Here is a 17,780-nt window from a genome sequence, read left to right as displayed (position 1 = left end):
ACTTATTAGCATCTAGAAAATAGAGCCTATATTTATATCATTTAAATACCTAAAATAACAAATAATATAATTTGTTAAAATGAGTGTTAGATTTTTAGTATTTGTACTTAATAGAAATGCCTTCTGTTTCCAATATACATTAAGTAAAAAGCTGATTGTGATTAAAAAAGGGACACATTTCAGATGAGTAACAATTTGATTGCATGTATGTGTTACTTTATTTAGATATGCATAAAAGGCAAAATTCACATATTTAAGTACCTGAACATACAAGCTTGTAAGATTGCTCCAGATCTGCCAGATTATGATAGGAGACCCTTGGGTTTTGGCTCCTGGTGAGTATGTTCTTTTTTTTTTAATTGTCATATTCTGTCTCACAAGAAATAAAATATACTAGACCCTTAAATCTGCCTGAATGTTTGACTATAAGGAAATGACCTATTTTGACACTATTTTTCTCAGAATACTTATATTAAGTAAAATGTTGATTAGTTAGATAATGGCAAAGCGTAGCTCTAATCAGGATTTCTCAACCTCAACACTTTTTGTTATTTTGCACCAGTTAATTCTTTGTTGTGAGGAGCTGTCCTATACATTGGAAGATATTTAGCAGCATCCCTGGCTTCTATTGTACTCTCCCAGTATGACAAACAATCAATGTCTCCAGACATTGCCAAATATCCCCTCAGAGGGATGGGGTGGGGTGGGGTCTGCAATTGAAAACCACTGGTCCAAGTGATTTGAATATTAACCTAGCTTTTCTCTTAACTAGCTCTGTGATTTAGGCAAATCTCTCAGACTTTTTGTGCTTCATTTTTCCTATAGGGAGTGAAGAGATTGGAATTGATGTCACTTTGGGATCTAAAAAATCAATTAAAGAAAAGATGTACAAAAAATAAAAGTAGCTTTTATTTTATATATACCAATTGATTTTTCTCCCCTGGAGTTAGTAATTCTTGCTAAGTTAAAGTTTTCCCCCCTGTGAAATAACAGAATAGGAACATTAAACTGCTACTCTACCTTTGAGAATTGAGTGTAAGACAATTAATAGTGCGTCCTGGTAGCTACATGTGAGGGTAGCCTAAAGACACTAAGGAGGAAGTATCGTCACCTATATGGATAATGAGCTTTAGGGGCTGCAGTGCTAATTGTAGACCCTATGATTCTGTCCTTTGTCTTAGCCCAATTATTTTTACTATAGCAATCATCATCAGATTACTTTAAAACATACATAAAAAGCAACAACAAACTAACAAGAGACTTGTGTGTTTCTAAGAGATAAAAGAAAGCTTGGATCAGTGGAGAAACCTTTTCTAAATGCAAAGTCTAAATAGCATAAATATGTCATGTCTCTCCAAAGGAGTTATGATACTTCATTTGTAATGGTTTCACAATGTGCTAGAAATTTTAAAATATACATATATGTATATTGGGGCCCGGTGCACGAAATTTGTGCACCGGTGGGGTCTCTAGGCCTGGATGGCTTTTAGGGCTGATCAGGGCCGGGCTGATCAGGGCCTGCCGGCCACAGGGAGGGACAGGGTGTGGAAGGTTGGCCACCAGCCCAAGAAAGGAGCCGGCCCTTGGCCCCCGTGGGAAAGGGGCTGCATCCACCGCCACCCACCCCCAGTTCCCCATCCCAGTCCAGGGCCCAGAGAGGAGGCTATGGTCGCCAGACCAGGCGCTGATGCCAGAACCCCGCTACCACGGGTTCCCCACCTCCCCACCTCCTCCTTCCCTTGACGCTGCGCTGCCACGATGGGGGAGAGACAAGACATGGGAGGTTGGCTGCCGGCCCCCCTGGGAAAGGGGCCGTGACCACCACCACCCACCCCCAGTTCCCTGTCCAGCCCCGGGGCCTGGCCCCGATCGGGTGATCAGGGCCTGCTGGCTCGAGAGGAACCACGGGAGGTTGGCCACCCGGGTGGGAAGGACCGCAGGAGGTTGGCTGACCAGGGGAAGTTGGCTGTGGGAGTGCACTGACCACCAGGGGGCAGCTCCTGCGTTGAGCGTCTGCCCCCTGGTGGTCAGTGTGCATCATAGCTACCAGTCGTTCCTGTCGTTCTGGTTGTTCCGTCGCTTAGGCTTTTGTATATATAGATAGATAATTTATGTATTTACATATACATAAAATATTTCCTTGAACTCCTCATGCACCAGTATATGAGATATACCTTCAAATCTTTCTCACTGGGGTACAGATTAGTGAAATTGCATTGTAATTTATTCAAAATGCCATCATAGAGTCAGAATGTTTTGGTTCTATCTGTGAATCCCCGTACTATTGGGCAGTTCACTTAACCCCTTTGAACCCCCGTTTCTTTGATATGATCTTTACCCTCTTTATACTTGAACAGTAGTTCTGAGGATCAAATGACCTGAGTGTGAAAGTGTTATACTGACCATTAAGCCTTATATAAATATTAGGCATTGTAGTTACTAGCTATCTACTGTGATCTAGAAAGAGTTTAGTTCTAAAAGAATCCTGTCTTGCTAAAGAGAATTGTTATTAATCCTGTAGTTCTTCAGATATTTGATACAAATTAGATGCTGTGATACTATTAGTCCTTAGATGCAACTTTCTAACTACTTTTATGTAACATAAAAGCAACACACACTTTTCTTTAAATCATTTTATGAAGGTCACAGATGTTTCACTCATTTCCAGAGGGAAATGCTTCCAACTCCTTCAGCAATTGGCACTATTGTGATAACGCTTTCATTTATACAGTGGCACACATACTTTTCAGTGGTGACCTAAAGTGACCTATGCTTTTTTGCTGAGGTGATTTTAAGCTGATATATTTCTTTATGATGATGGCAGTGAAACAAACCTAAAGAAAGATTAAGCTGCTGGTAAGAAAAGTCCTGCATCTATAACCCCAGCAGTGGAATTCTCTACAACAAGCCTGAGCTTGTGAAAGCAATGACCATCATATTTGTATTCTTAGCACTTAGAACATTGCCTAGCATTCATTAAATATGTGATGAACTAAACTCAGATGAAGCAGATTTAGTGACTTGTTATAACAGGAAATGTTCTTTCCTAAGGGTGCATTCTTCACAGATAACTTTTATTGAATGCTTTGTGGCAACCAGGCTTTGTGTGAGGCTCTAACTTATATTGTCTTAGTCTTTATAGCAGCTCTCTGAGGTAGATGTTGTTGTTAACCTTTTTTTGTTTGAAACTTATGAGAAAACTGAAGTTGAGAAAAGTTAAAGTCATACAGCTGGTAAATTATGGTGCCAAGCTGTTGGGCCAGATCTGTTAAACTATGTTTGAAACTCTTCACTGCATTATACTGATTTCATAGTTCATCTTCCTGCTACAGAGGTCACTTATGCGTTTGAATCTAGGTAGTTTATTAGGGAGACTGGACTTTCTGACAGGGCATAGCTGAAGCCTGGCAGAACTCTGGCCCACTGAAGGCCAAAATTAAGTATAGGATAACTATCTGTCCTGCTTTGTGTGTGACTAAGGGGATTTCTAGGATATAAAACTTTTAGGACTAAAACCAGGAAAATACTGACCAAACCTGGAAAATTGATAAACTGGTATGTCTCCCTTTAATTTTATCAGTTTAATCTCTGAGCCAGAGCGAACATGTCTAGAAGGTAGGGGTAACTGAATAAAACAATAAACTAACTTAATGCAAATATTAATTTTCTTTAATTTTTGGTTTTTTAATATTTTTGTATTGATTTCAGAGAGGAAGAGAGAGGGAGAAAGAGCTAGAAACATCAATGATGAGAGTGAATCACTGATCATCTGCCTCCTGCACGCCCTCCACTGGGGATGGAGCCTGCGACCCAGGCATGTGCCCTGACCAGGAATCGAACCGTGATCTCCTGGTCCATGGGTGGATATTCAACCATGAGCCACACCAGCTGGGCTCCTTTTTGTTTTTTTAATCATCACCAGAGGATATGGTTATTAATTTGAGAGAGAGAGAGAGAGAGAAACATCGATGTGAAGAGAAACATAGATCAGTTGCCTCCCTTACATACCTTGACCGGGTACTGAACCTGCAACCTTTTGGTGTATGGGATGAGCCACCTGGCCAGGACTCTCTTAATTTTATATTGACCACTGAAAAATATCACAGTAAAATTAGGCTTATTTTGATTGGCCACTTGATAGAAAATACATTACAGTATATAAAAGGTATCCTGTAGAGCTCTGAATATCATTATTTGAAAAACTTGCATAATATTAAAAAGTATTTTTCAGTAAATCTTCAAATATACATATTTCTTTTGGCAGCTGCAGAAAAGAATATTTTAAATATTATGTTGGTTTTTACAACATAATATTTAATTATGTTGTAATTTTTAAATATCCATTTTAAATGTGTAGTTCAGTGAGTTTTAGTAAATGGATACAATCATGATATATCACTAGAGGCCTGGTGCACAAATTTGTGCACAGGTAGGGGCTGGCCAAGGGGAGGACCGTGGGCCGTTGGCTGGCCAGTCCTGCCCGCTGGTCAAACTCCCAGTTGAACTCCCGGTCCAATTCCTGGTCAAGGGGACAATTTGCATATTATCCTTTTATTATATAGGATTAGAAAACTTTTAAAATTAGGCACCTTGGCTTGACTTTGCTGTGATAAAACACACATAGCACCTGTTTTTAAGATCTGGACTCTAAAACAAGCATAAGAAAAAAGGGGGAAAAGCACAAGAACAGATGTGTCATGTAGATGATATACATAACACATTCTACTTAAATAGTTGGGATATATAGATGAAGGACAAATGATGTTCATTGTATTATCCTCCCAACTCAGATAGGTATGAGTTTTTTCAAAATAAAAATTTAGGAGAAATTAACTGCTTTTCTTGTAGAAAAGTAATTTTAGAATTATACTGAAAGAATTTTTGACTAAAGGAGCTTTGTGGAAGAAGGTAGGAAAATGAGGAAGGTACCTATATTTTTTGGATCTTTATTTTATTTTTTAAATATATTTTATTGATTTTTTACAGAGAGGAAGGGAGAGGGATAGAGAGTCAGAAACATCGATGAGCGCTAACTGGTTTGGCTCAATGGATGGAGCGTCAGCCTGGGGACTCAAGGGTCCCAGGTTCGATTCCGGTCAAGGGCATGTACCTTGGTTGCAGGCACATACCCAATAGGGAGTGTGCAGGAGGCAGCTGATCGATGTTTCTAACTCTCTGTCCTTCTCCCTTCCTCTCTGTAAGAAATCAATTAAAAAATATATATTAAGAAGGAAAAAAAAAAGAAACATCGTTGAGAGAGAAACATTGATTAGCTGCCTCCTGCACATCTCCTACTGGGGATGTGCCCGCAACCAAGGTACATGCCCCTGACAGGAATTGAACCTGGGACCCTTCAGTCCAAAGGCTGACGCTCTATCCACTGAGCCAAACCAGTCAGGGCTATTTTTTGGATCTTTAGAATCAGTATATTTAGTACATTGGACAGATAGGACTATATGTTACCACATGCCCTATCTTATAAATATCTTATAAAGTAAGGTGTTTATCAATAAAATAATTGACAAGTTATAAAAACTTTTACGTTCACTAATGGCCGATGGCAACTAAGGGCTTTGCTGCTTTTGTTTTTACTTGACAGAAAGATTTCATTTTACTATATGAAAGTAATATGATTAAATTTGGTAACTTTATTTTACAAATATTAAGTGACTTCTTTGAGCTGATAGTTGGTAAGTAGTAAACTTGGTACCTTATCTGTGAAATCAAAGTTCATTGCTCTTTCCCTGCACCTGGAATTCTAATTTGTTGTGACAACATGATATAACTTTTAAAAGTTACATGCATGAACAATGTAAGAGTACATGGAATAGAAAATTCAATACCAGAACACAATTTTAAATTTGTACCATTGAAAGTTATTTTACAACCTAGTTAGAGTTATTAAATAAAATTCTAATAGACGATTAAAAAGTAGACTATTGCGCCTGGTTTGTGTGGCTCAGTAGCTGAGCGTCGACCTATGAACCAGGAGGTCACAGTTTGATTCCCGGTCGGGGCACATGCCCGGGTTGTGGGCTCGATCCCATTGTGGGGTGTGCAGGAGGCAGCTGATCAGTGATTCTGTCTTATCATTGATGTTTCTATCTCTCTCCCTCTCCCTTTCTCTGTGAAATCAATAAAAAAATATATATTTTTAAATAGACTCTTATGTTTTAGGTTTTAATTCAGCTAACTTTTAAAAGTATGTTTAAAAACAAGTATAAACTAAACTTATAAGACTTTTAGAAGAAAATAGAGGATATCTTTGTGACTTGGAACAGGCAATGATTTCTGAGGACACAGAAAGCAATAACCATAAATAAATGAAATTAGAAGCATTTATTGTGAAGAGAAAATATTAAGAAAATTAACAAGTAACCCTAGCTGGTTTGGCTCAGTGGATAGAGCATCAATCTGTAGACTTAAAGGTCGCAGGTTTGATTCCAGTCAAGGGCACATGCCCGGTTGCTGGCTTGATCCCCAGTAGGGGGCGTGCAGGAGGCAAGCCAATCAATGATTCTTATCATTGATGTTTCTATCTCTCCTCTCACTTCCTCTCTGAAATCAATAAATATATATATTAAAAAATCAATGAGTGCATTGGAACAATAAATTGATGTCTCTTTCTCCCTCTGTCTCTCTAAATACAATAAATAAAAAATGTAAAAAGAAAATTAACAGTTAAAGCACAGATTGGGAGACAATATCTGCAAAATATAGATATGACAAGGACTTGTATCCAGTCTATCTAAAGAATGCCTGCAACTTAATGTTAAAAAGACAAACAACCCAATTAAATAATGGACAGAAGACTTGAATAGACACTTCACTAAGAAAGATATATAAATGACCAATAAGCACACACAAAAAATATTCAACATCATTAATCATCATGGAAATGCAAATTAAGTCACAATGATATTCCACTGCCCACCCACTAGAATGTCTCAAATTGAGACTGACAACGTAAAATGTTAGTGCACATGTGGAGCAACCAATGCTGGTTTGGCAGATTTTTAAAAGCAGCTCTACTGAGATACAATTTTTAAATATCCATTTTAAATGTGTAGTTCAGTGAGTTTTAGTAAATGGATACAATCATGAAACTACCAACACAATCAAGAAATATTATATCTCCATCACTGTCATGCCCATTCATATAGTCAGTCCTTGTCCCCTACTCTCAGCCCCAGGCAACCAATAAAATTTGTCAGTATAGTTTGGCCTTTTCTAGAATTTCATATAAATGAACTAAAAACATTATGTAACATTTTATGTCTGGCTTCTTTTTTTTAGCAAAATATTTTTAAGATCATTGATAATAGTTTTACAACTAGAGAATTAAAGAAGAAAGCACAGTGAGACTGGTAGGAAGGGCAGAGGCACAGAATGGGCCAGTCTAACATCCACATGTGGTGTTTCTTTAATCAGAAGGGATATCTAGCCTGCGGAGGTCTACGTGATGAGCAAGGGGTCCCAGCTCCAAACCAGATCACAGCCCAGGGTTCCAGTGCTGGGAAGAGAAGCCCCCATAACTTTGGGCTATAAAAATCAGCAGGGATGGTGGCTGAGTGACACGGAAGCTGCTGGAGTCCCAGGCAGTTCCTCTTAAAGAGCTGGTGCACAGACTTACTCAGACTCATTCTCTCTGAGCTCTAGTGCTGGGGCAGCGGCTTGGGGGGATCCAGGGACATATGGGGAGGAACTGGATTGTATGGCATTGGGGCAAGAACTCAGGGGTGGCTTTCTCCCAGACAGGTGCTGGCAGGGGTCATTGTTCCTATACTGAGACTTCTCCCATAACAGAGCTGATTGGCAGGGGCTATATCTGAATTTCCATCAACCTGGCCCACACTGTTTGCCCCACCCTGGTGATTCCCTGAGACCCCATCTCACCCAATTTGCAGCCCCAACCAAGCTGTTTGCAGTAACTTTTCTATTTGAATGGCCTGTTCTGGCTCAGACTTCAGACCATACTAAAATCGGTCAAACAAGGAGCTGCTGGTGTCAGCATGCCCCATGCCTCTCTGTAAGAGGGCCCAGGCCTGGCACTAGCAGCAGCTTGTCTTGCTTCACAGCTGGGCTTCACCTGGACACTTTCAAGCCCAACACAAGTAGCAGCCATCTGCAGATAGCTCTGTAGCTCCTGCCAGGTGGTCCCAGGCAGGACACAGGCAGTGGCTGACTTTGCACCTCCCAGGAGGCCGCAGAACCAGTACACCCTGTGGATAGCTTCAGACTGTGCCAGATTACAACTCTACACATCCACGAGCAACACACTCAATTGGCAGACTCAGTGAGCACCCACTGAAGCAAGTCCTGGTCCATAGGGGTGTCTCTTGCACAGCAGCTCTTTGTAGCTAGTCCTTATAGCCTGTTGGTGTGGGGGTTAATTCCTCTGAGCGATGCCAAAAGCAATCAAGGCTCAACTACAATAGGACAGTGCACACAGCCCACATACAGGCACACCCAGAGTACCCAACTCAGGTACCTGGGGAAGCTGAGCCCCTGGGCCCTACAAAACATCTACTATACAAGACCACTCTACCAATTCCAGGAGACGTAGCAGCTCTACCTAAAACATAGAAACAAACACGGGGAAGCAGCCAAAATGTGGAGACAAACATGTCACAAATGAAAGAACAGGAGAAATCGCCAGAAAAAGAACTAAATGAAATGGAAACAAGCAAATTACTAGATACAGAGTTCAAAACAATGGTTATAAGGATGCCTAAGGATCTTAATGAGAGCTTCAAGGGATTTAGTGAGACTTTTCTTAGTGAGAACATCAAAGACATGGAAAAGGCCCAGTCAGAAATTAAGCATACACTAACTGAAATAAACGGAATCAACAGTAGAGTACAGGATGCCAAGAATCCAGTCAGTGATTTAGAATATGAGGGAGCAAAAAGCACCCAATCAGAAGAGCAAAAAGAAAAAAGAATCTTAAAAATATGAAGATAGTTAAGGAGCCCCTGGGACAACCTCAAGCATACCAACAGTCACATCATAGAGGTGCCAGAAGGAGTAGAGAGAGCAAGAAACCATAGGCAGCAAAATCTCAGACATCTCTCATAGCAAAATGTTTACAGATACATCTAGGGCAACAAAAGAGAAACAAATGGGACTACATCAAAATAACAAGTTTCTGTACAGCAAAAGAAACCAACAAAATGAAAAGAACCCACTGCATGGGAGAACGTATTTGCCAGTGATATATCCAATACAGGATTAATTTCCAAAATATATAAGGAACTCATACAACTTAACAAAAGGAAGACAAACAATCGAATTAAAAAATGGGCAAAGCTCCAACTGCATGCGAGAGCAACTTGGAGAGACTTTGACAGCTCAGGTCAGCATAGTACCTGCAGCTGCCACTCGCCTTTCCTATATAAGGAAAAAAAAAAATGGGCAAAGGACCTAAGCAGACACTTCTCCAAAGTAGACATACAGAAAGAAGGCCAAGCGACATAGGAAAAAATTCTCAAAGTCACTAATCATTGGAGAGAGGCAAATTAAAATGACAATGAAGTATCACCTCACATTGTCAGAATGGCTATCATCAACAAATGACAAATGTTGGCAAGGATGTGGAGAAAAGGGAACCCTAGTACACTGCTGGTGGGAATGAACACTGGTGCAGCCACTGTGGAAAACAGTATGGAGTTTCCTCAAAAAATTAAAAATGGAACTACCATTTGACCAAGTGATCCCACTTCTAGGAATACCAGTATATCCTAAGAAACCTGAAACACCAGTCAGAAAGAATATATGCACCCCTATGTTCATAGCAGCACAGTTTATAATAACTAAGATCTGGAAACTGTCCAAATGCCCATCAGCAGATGAGTGGATAAAAAAAGCTGTGGTACATTTACACAATGTAATACTACATGGTGGTAAAAAAAAAAAAAGGAAATCTTATTTGCAACAGCATGGATGGACCTGGAGAGTATTATGCCTAGTGAAATAAGCCAGTCAGAGAAAGATAAGTATCACATGATCTCACTCATGTGGAATCTAATGAACAAAATAAACTGAGGAGCAAAATAGATCCAGAGACATAGAAACATGGAACAGACTGACAAATTTCAGAGGGGAGATGGGTAAAGAGGGGTGAGGATTGGAGAGAGAGATTAACTGGGAAACTTACTGGTATATGCATATGTGCATAGCCCATGGACACAGCCAATAGTGTGGTGAAAGCCTGGGAGAGGAGGGTATGGGGAGGAGGGGGTCAATGGGACAAAATAACCACAAAGGGGACATTTGTAATATTTTCAACAGTAAAACTAAAAATTAAAAAAGTACACATTTCCCATTCAAAAAAGGAAAACAAGAGCTTCACAGACAAGAACAAGCTAAAGGAGTTCATCAAGACCAAACCAGCGATGGTGGCATAGGTAAACACCGGAGTTTGCTGCCTTGAACAACTACTTCAAAAATACAACTAAAAGACGGAACAGACATCATCCAGAACCACAGGAAGGCTGGCTGAGTGGAAATTCTACAACTAGAAGGAAAGAGAAAAGCATACCGAGACTCAGAGGAGGCGCAGTACGGAAGTAAAATACTAAGGTGCGGAGGTGCATGCGGAGCGGGCTGGCGGCTGAGGGCGCGGTTGTTGTTTTCAATCGGGAGGGAGTCTCAGGCTCTGAGCTCCAGTTCCAGGCGAGTATCTAGGGACCCAGACTCACACGGGAGAAGCAGGACTGTCTGGCATCGGTCGGAACCCGAGGGCAGCTTTCTCTCCAAGGGGCTTGCAGTGATTACCAGGACACTGAGAAGCAGAGCCTCTGAGGGCAAGTCTGAGAGCAGCCATAACTGCTAGCCCCACCCTGTTGATCCTGTGGGACCCGCCCCGCCCAAGCCCTGCAGAGAGGCTTTTGCTGGATAGCCGGAGGGAAAGGCTAGATTAGCACCTCCCTAGAGATCCAGGAGCCAGGAAGCCCAAAGGTCAGAGTGGGACCATCCAGTTTGCAGCTCCGTGGAACCATAAAAGACACACTCAGGGGGCAGACTCAGTGAGCACCAAAGCCCAATTGAAGCAAGTCTTGCCCCAGAGGGGTGTCTCTAGCACAGAAGTTCTCCCACTGAATCAGGGACATAGAAAGGGAATGGACTGACTATTCTTGGGGGGGGGGGGGGGGGGGGAAGGGGTGTGGGGGTTGCAGGAAGAGATTGGACAATAATCGTGCACCTATGGATGAGGACAGTGGGTGGGGAGTGAGGGCAGAGGGTGGGGTGGGAACTGGGTGGAGGGGAGTTATGGTGGGAAAAAAGAGGAACCAATGTAATAATCTGAACAATAAAGATTTAATTAAAAAAAAAAACAAAAAAAAATACCAAACCAGCATTACATGAAATGTTGAAGGGTTGTCTTCTTTATTTTTTTAATCTTTGTTGAAAGTATTACATATATCCCCTCTTTTCCCCAATTGCCCCCCTCCAGCCTGCCCCACCCTCCCACCCCAGGCCTTCACCACCTTGAAGGGTATTCTTTAAGAAGAAAAAGAGGGGGAAAAAAAAGATCAAAATATGAACAATAAAATGGCAATAAATACATATCTATCAACAATTGAATCTAAAAATCAAAATAAACAAGCAAGGAATCTAATGAACAAAGTAAACTGATGAGTAAAATAGAACCAGCGGCATGGAAACATGGTACAGACTGATGAATCTCAGAGGGAAGGGGCGTGGTGGAGGGGTGGCAGGAAGAGATTAACCAAAGAATTAATATACATACTAGAGTCCCGGTGCACGGATTTGCGCACCAGTGGCCCTCAGTGTGGCCTACGGGGATCAAGCTGAAACTGGCAGTCCAGTGCTACCTGCCGTTTCTGCTTGCTGCTCCCACTCATCCCAGCCCCACTGCACCTGTCGCAGGCTCGCACCCAGTTAGTTCCGCACAGTGGTGCTCGCCAGCCATGAACCCTGCCCCTGGTGCCCTTTGGTCAGCTGAACAGCACTCCCTCTGTGGAGCGCACTGACCACCAGGGGGCAGCTCCTTTGATGAGTGTCTACCACCTGGTGGTCAGCGTGCGTCATAGCAACCGGTCAACCGGTTGTTCGGTCACTTAGGCTTTTATAGATAGATAGATAGATAGATAGATAGATAGATAGATAGATATAGACTAGTAGCCCGGTGCACGAAATTCGTGCACATTAAAAGGGAATTAATTGCCCTAACCAGTTAGCTCAGTGGATAGAGCATCGGCCTGCGGACTCAAGGGTCCCAGGTTTGATTCCAGTCAAGAGCATGTATCTTGGTTGCGGGCACATCCCCAATGGGGAGTGTGCAGGAGGCAGCTGATTGATGTTTCTCTCTCAATTAATGTTTCTAACTCTCTATCCCTCTCCCTTCCTCTCTGTAAAAAATCAATAAAAAATATTTTTAAAAAAGGGAATTAGCAGAGATATTTTAATATTGCTATTTGCCCTTTCTCTATAATAGAAATGTGGGAGATGAAAGGAAATTAGTAAAATGTATATGAAAATAATATATAAATTTATTAATAAATAAACAGTAACAAAAGGATATAACAACAACAAGAGGCATGATATAAAAACGACAAAAATATGATATGAAAACAACAAAAACGATATGAAAACAACAAAAACATATCAAAACAACAGTGATGCAAACAATGACTGATAAAGTGATTAAACTTATCCTTATATCTCCCTGTATACCACATTAAGAGTGAAAACACTTTCAGAGTGCTTGACTAATTTCCCTTGTGATGAAGTACTTAGAACTTTAATTGTAACATCACATGCTCTTCAAACTCGTAAGAAAGCAACATATAACGGATCATGTGCAAAAATGGGTTCAGGTAGGAATATGCCTACTTTGTCTAGAGTTTGTCCTTGTGATTTATTAATAGTTATCACAAATGCTGGCATCACGGGAAACCGTCGAATCAATTTAAATGAGAGGCCAGTGTCAGATGGGGACAAATTAATTCTTGGAATCAGAACAGCCTCTCCCTCTGCAGATCCTGTTAATACTTCAGCTTCGATAATGTTAGGTCGTAATCTTTTGATAATAAATCTGGTACCATTACAAAGATCCTATTTATTATTGAGATTTTTCAATAGAATGATGATTGCACCCGCTTTCAATTTTAATTTATGACACGGCATTAATATTATCTATAGCAGTGGTTCTCAACCTTGGCTGCACATTAGAATCACCTGGGAATCTTTTTAAAATCCTGATTCCTGGGCCTCACCCTCTGGAAATTGTTTCTTTGTTATGGGGTGGGACCACAACATTAGTAACAAAGAAACAGAATTGAAACTTTATTGTGGGGAGCCGCTACAGTGTTTTGGACAGGTTCAAGCCTTGGACTGATGAGAGGGCACAGTCCTCTCATTGCCACATGCAAGTCCCAGCTTGGAGGGCAGGGCCCTCCCAGCACAATTATAGCCAACAGCTGTAGTTGTAAGCTTGAACCTATGGTCCTAACATCTGGCCCCATGTGCCTGAGTGATGTAGGCTTGGTAGAGTTCAGGTGCATGTAGTTGAGTAGGATTGAAACCCAGGAGAATGTTGTAAACATCTTGGTCCACGCCCTTACTTTGCCCCATAGCATCTGCTATAAAATAAAGGCATGGCTGTGGGTGTGGTCGCTGTCTCTCAGAGAAGCAGCGTCCCACCGAGACCCGGCTTTCATTCTCTTGTCTGTCTTTTCTAAGCCTTTCAGCCACCCCCACTCAGGTTCACCCTTGGCTGTGCTGGCGGGGTACACTTTATAAAGATATGCCTCCACGCTTCCAGGGTGGGTTCCTGCCTCAAACCCTGCCCTTACAGGAAACAGCTCCAGGAAACAGCTTGGGGGAGGGTGCAGCCGTTGCCAAGACAACCCCTGCAGGACTGACTTCCTTCTGCTTGGTCGCAGTTCTGGTGGTCATGATGAACACCACCCAGGGTTTTTATATAAGTAGATATAAGTAGATATGCATTACCTGTGGACACAGACAATAGGATAGTGAAGGCCTGGGGTGAGGCAGGAACCAGGTGGAGGGGGGGCAATGGATGGAAAAAGAGGACACCTATAATACTCTCAACAGTAAAGATTTTTTTAAAAGATCGTTGATGTTACATTTTAAAATGGGCAGAAGAGCCCAGCTGGTGTTGCTCAGTGGTTGAGCATGGACCCATGAACCAAGAGGTCCCTGGTTCAGTTCCCAGTCGGCCACATGCTTGGGTTGCAGGCTCGATCCCCAGTGGGGGGCGTGCAGGAGGCAGCTGATGGATATGTCTCGTTGATGTTCCTCTCTATATATCCCTCTCCCTTCCTCTCTAAAATCAGTAAAAATGCGTTTAAAAATAATAATAAAATGGGCAAAAGATTTAAACATTTCACAAAAGAAGATAAATAATGACCAATAACCATACAAGAAGATATTCAGTATCACTAGTCATGAGAAAAATACAAATTAAAACCACAATGAGATAATACTTTACCTCCATCAGAACACCTGAAATTAAAGACTGACAATACAGATGTTTGCAACTTGAACTCAAATAAGTTGTTGGTGAGACTGCAAAATGATATAGTTCCTTTTGAAAACAGATTGGCAAGGTGGTGTTGTTTTATAAATTAAACCTACATTTATATTATTCATTCATTCACTCCAGGATATTAAAAACATCAAGATGTTCACTGTCATGATGCTGAATTTTTAAAAAGTACATATAATTTCATTTTTATGAGTTCTATAATAGGATAAACTAATTGTATTATTTTTCTACTGCTGCCTTAAAAAACAACCAAAATTTCAGAGGCTTAAACAAGACAAATTTATTATCATACAGTTCTGTACGTCAGAAGTCTAAATAATGGTCTCCTCGGGAAACTGGCAAAGCTGCATTTTCTTCTGTAGGCTCTCAGTAGGATGCATGTCCTTGCCTTTTTGTATGTTTAGACGCTGTCTGCATTTCTGGCTCTTGGTCCCCTTTCTCCATCTTCAAGCCAGCTTTACACCACAATGACCTCCTCTTCTGCCTCCCTCTTCAACTTTTAAGGACTCTTGTGATTCCAGTGAAAACCCATTCAGATAATTCAAGATAATCGTCCTATTTTAAGGTCAACCAATTAGCAACCATATTTCTATCTGTAACTGTAATTCCCCTTTGCCATATAAAGTACAGTGGGGCCTTGACTTATGAGTTTAATTCGTTCCGTGATGGAGCTCGTAACTCAAATTACTCGTATGTCAAATCAAAAAGTGAACGAGTGAGACACGTGATGCTGGGCTGATGTTGTGGCGTTCACTGTGACGTTCACTGCGCCAACTAGCGGTGGGGTATCTGAAGCTGGTTCGTAACCCGAATTTTAGCTTGCAACTCAAAGCAAGAAATCGGCCGAGAGACGGCTTGGATCTCGAAAAACTTGGTAGTCGGGACACTCATAAGTCAAGGCCCCACTGTACAGGTCCTAAGGATAAAGTCTAGGGCATCTTTGCAGACCATTAATGTAAAGTGAAAAAAAATCAAAGTGATGATTGCAGACAATGGTGGGGTGAGAAAAATTGACTGGGAAGGGATGGATGTGTGGCAATTTTCTGGCAAAATAGAAATATCCTATATTATGATAGAGGTATATGTTATAAAGATGTATTTATTTGTCAAAAGTGCACAGCAAAGGTGAGTGTATTTCAGTGTATGTAAGAGTACTATTAAAAGTAAAAATAGCCCTAACTGGTTTGGCTCAGTGGATAGAGCATCGGCCTGCAGACTCAAGGTTCCCAGGTTCGATTCCAGTCAAGGGCATGTACCTTGGTTGCGGGCACATCCCCAGTGGGGAGTGTGCAGGAGGCAGCTGATCGATGTTTCTCTCTCATCGATGTTTCTAACTCTATATCCCTCTCCCTTCCTCTCTGTAAAAAAATCAATAAAATATATTTTTTAAAAAAAAGTAAAAACAAATGACAGGGGCATTGGGAATGGATGGAGGAATAGATGACAGGATGTTATTTTCGAAGCTGGTAACAAGTACCTGGGAGCTCATTATCCTGTTTACTCTGTTTTAATTTGGAATTTTTCATATTAAAAAATTAAAAGAATGTTCATTTAGTTCTAAATAGTTAAGTCCTTAAAAGCCATGAAAATGTGTATTTGTAAAATTGAATCCGGTTTATTTCAAATGTTAATTTTAAAATACCAAACTTTGCAGTAATAACTAACTTCTTTTTTTGGCAGCCATGAAGAACTATACTCAGGTCGCCCTTATGGAGCCCTTGATTCAGGTTTCAATAGTGTTGACAGTGGTGATAAGAGATGGTCGGGGAATGAAGTAAGTGTTTATTCTTTTCTGCATGTTATAATTCCTGATTAAGGGAAAATAAATGATGAAAATGAAAAGTTCCTTAGTAGGGTTCAATTTCTCATTACATAAAATATACAGAAAAACCAAAGGAAGGGTATAAATTCCACATAGTCATACCATCCAAAAATTGTTTCTTCACTATCTTTTTACCATGTGTGTTTTACATGTTTGTTACCTCAATGTCTTGTATAAATAATTTTATATCCTAGAAACCTAAGCAAGAACTGAGCCAGTTACAACTGATGGGTAAAGAAATGGGAACCTTAGTAAAGAATATCCACATGCTCAAGATAACTTTCTTAGCCAATTATATCAGATTTCTCTTTTGTTTAGTTATTAGTACTATATTTTCTCTTTTCATAAATTACTAAAGTATAATATTTTAGCTACAGGTTGGGTTAAGTGATTAAGTACCATTTATAACATCATTTGGGAGTCAAAAGCAAAATAATTTTAGGTGTGCACCAATTTGTAAAATTACCTCTTGAGTGGGTATGTACATAATTTTGGTTCTACCCATATCCTATATAATAAAAGACTAATATGCTAAGTGTCCAGTCATCCATTCAACCAATCAAAGCATAATATACTAATGATATGCCAAGGCTGCTCAACCGCTTGCTATGACATGCACTGACCACCAGGGGGCAGACGCTCTAACTGGTAGGTTAGCTTGCTGCTGGGGTCCGGATGATCGGGACTGAGTGAAATGAACCAGACACGCCCTGGAGCCCTCCCACAGCCCCTCCCCAGCTGGCCAACCTCCCGCATATCTCCCCGGCCCCAATCATGCACTGGTGGGGTCCCTCGGCCTGGCCTGCGCCCTCTCGCAATCCGGCACCCTTCAGGGGATGTCGGAGAGCCGGTTTTGGCCCGATCCCGCTCAACAGAGGAGCTTCTCCCTAGTGGTCAGTGCACTCCCACATGGGGAGTGCTGCTCAGCCAGAAGCCAGGCTCACGGCTGGCGAGTGCAGCGGCAGTGGCAGGGACCTCTCCCGCCTCAGCGGCAGTTGGACATCTCCCAAGGGCTCCCAGACTGCGATAGGGCACAGGCTTAGGGACCCCCCGCCCCCAAATGTGTGAATTTCATGCACCGGGCCTCTACTAGATACATATATGTAAATACTTTAAGTTCATGTACATATGTATACAGGTTGGGGCAAAAGTAGGTTTACAGTTGTGAGTACACCAAATACAGAGTATATACTTCTACTAGAGGCCCGGTGCATGGATTCGTGTACCGGTGGGGTCCCTTGTCCTGGCCTGCGCCCTCTCACAATCCGGGACCCCTTGGGGGATATCAGACTGCCAATTTCGGCCCAATCCCCGCAGGCCAGGCCAAGGGACCCCACCGGTGCACGAACCTGTGCACTGGGCTGTTTTCAGCCTGATCCCTGCAGGCCGGGCCAAGGGACCCCACTGGTGCACGAACCTGTG

General features: G+C 41.5%; 1 protein-coding gene and 1 pseudogene across 9 annotated transcripts in view; both read left to right on the top strand.

Annotated features, from left to right (window-relative positions):
- Window positions 1-17,780, top strand: part of LRCH3 (leucine rich repeats and calponin homology domain containing 3) — a 106,024-nt gene that overhangs the window by 45,639 nt on the left and 42,605 nt on the right. For all 9 annotated transcript variants that reach the window (XR_011470310.1, XM_070406423.1, XM_070406420.1 and 6 more), the window contains exons 6-7: window positions 226-335; window positions 16,217-16,310. Coding sequence is in view for 8 of the 9 variants with exons in the window: in XM_070406423.1 (XP_070262524.1) it covers window positions 226-335; window positions 16,217-16,310 (204 nt within the window). In the remaining variant the exon portion in view is untranslated. The remainder of the gene's footprint in view (window positions 1-225; window positions 336-16,216; window positions 16,311-17,780) is intronic.
- On the top strand, window positions 9,288-9,398 carry LOC139004686 (small nucleolar RNA SNORA44; annotated as a pseudogene).

This window comes from Myotis yumanensis, unplaced genomic scaffold (assembly GCF_028538775.1).
Source record: "Myotis yumanensis isolate MYYU_CA2020_CCGP unplaced genomic scaffold, mMyoYum1.0.hap1 SCAF_2, whole genome shotgun sequence".
NCBI lineage: Eukaryota > Metazoa > Chordata > Mammalia > Chiroptera > Vespertilionidae > Myotis > Myotis yumanensis.
The sequence above is the reverse complement of the archived record's forward strand: the minus strand, read 5'-3'. Positions and strand labels throughout refer to the sequence as shown.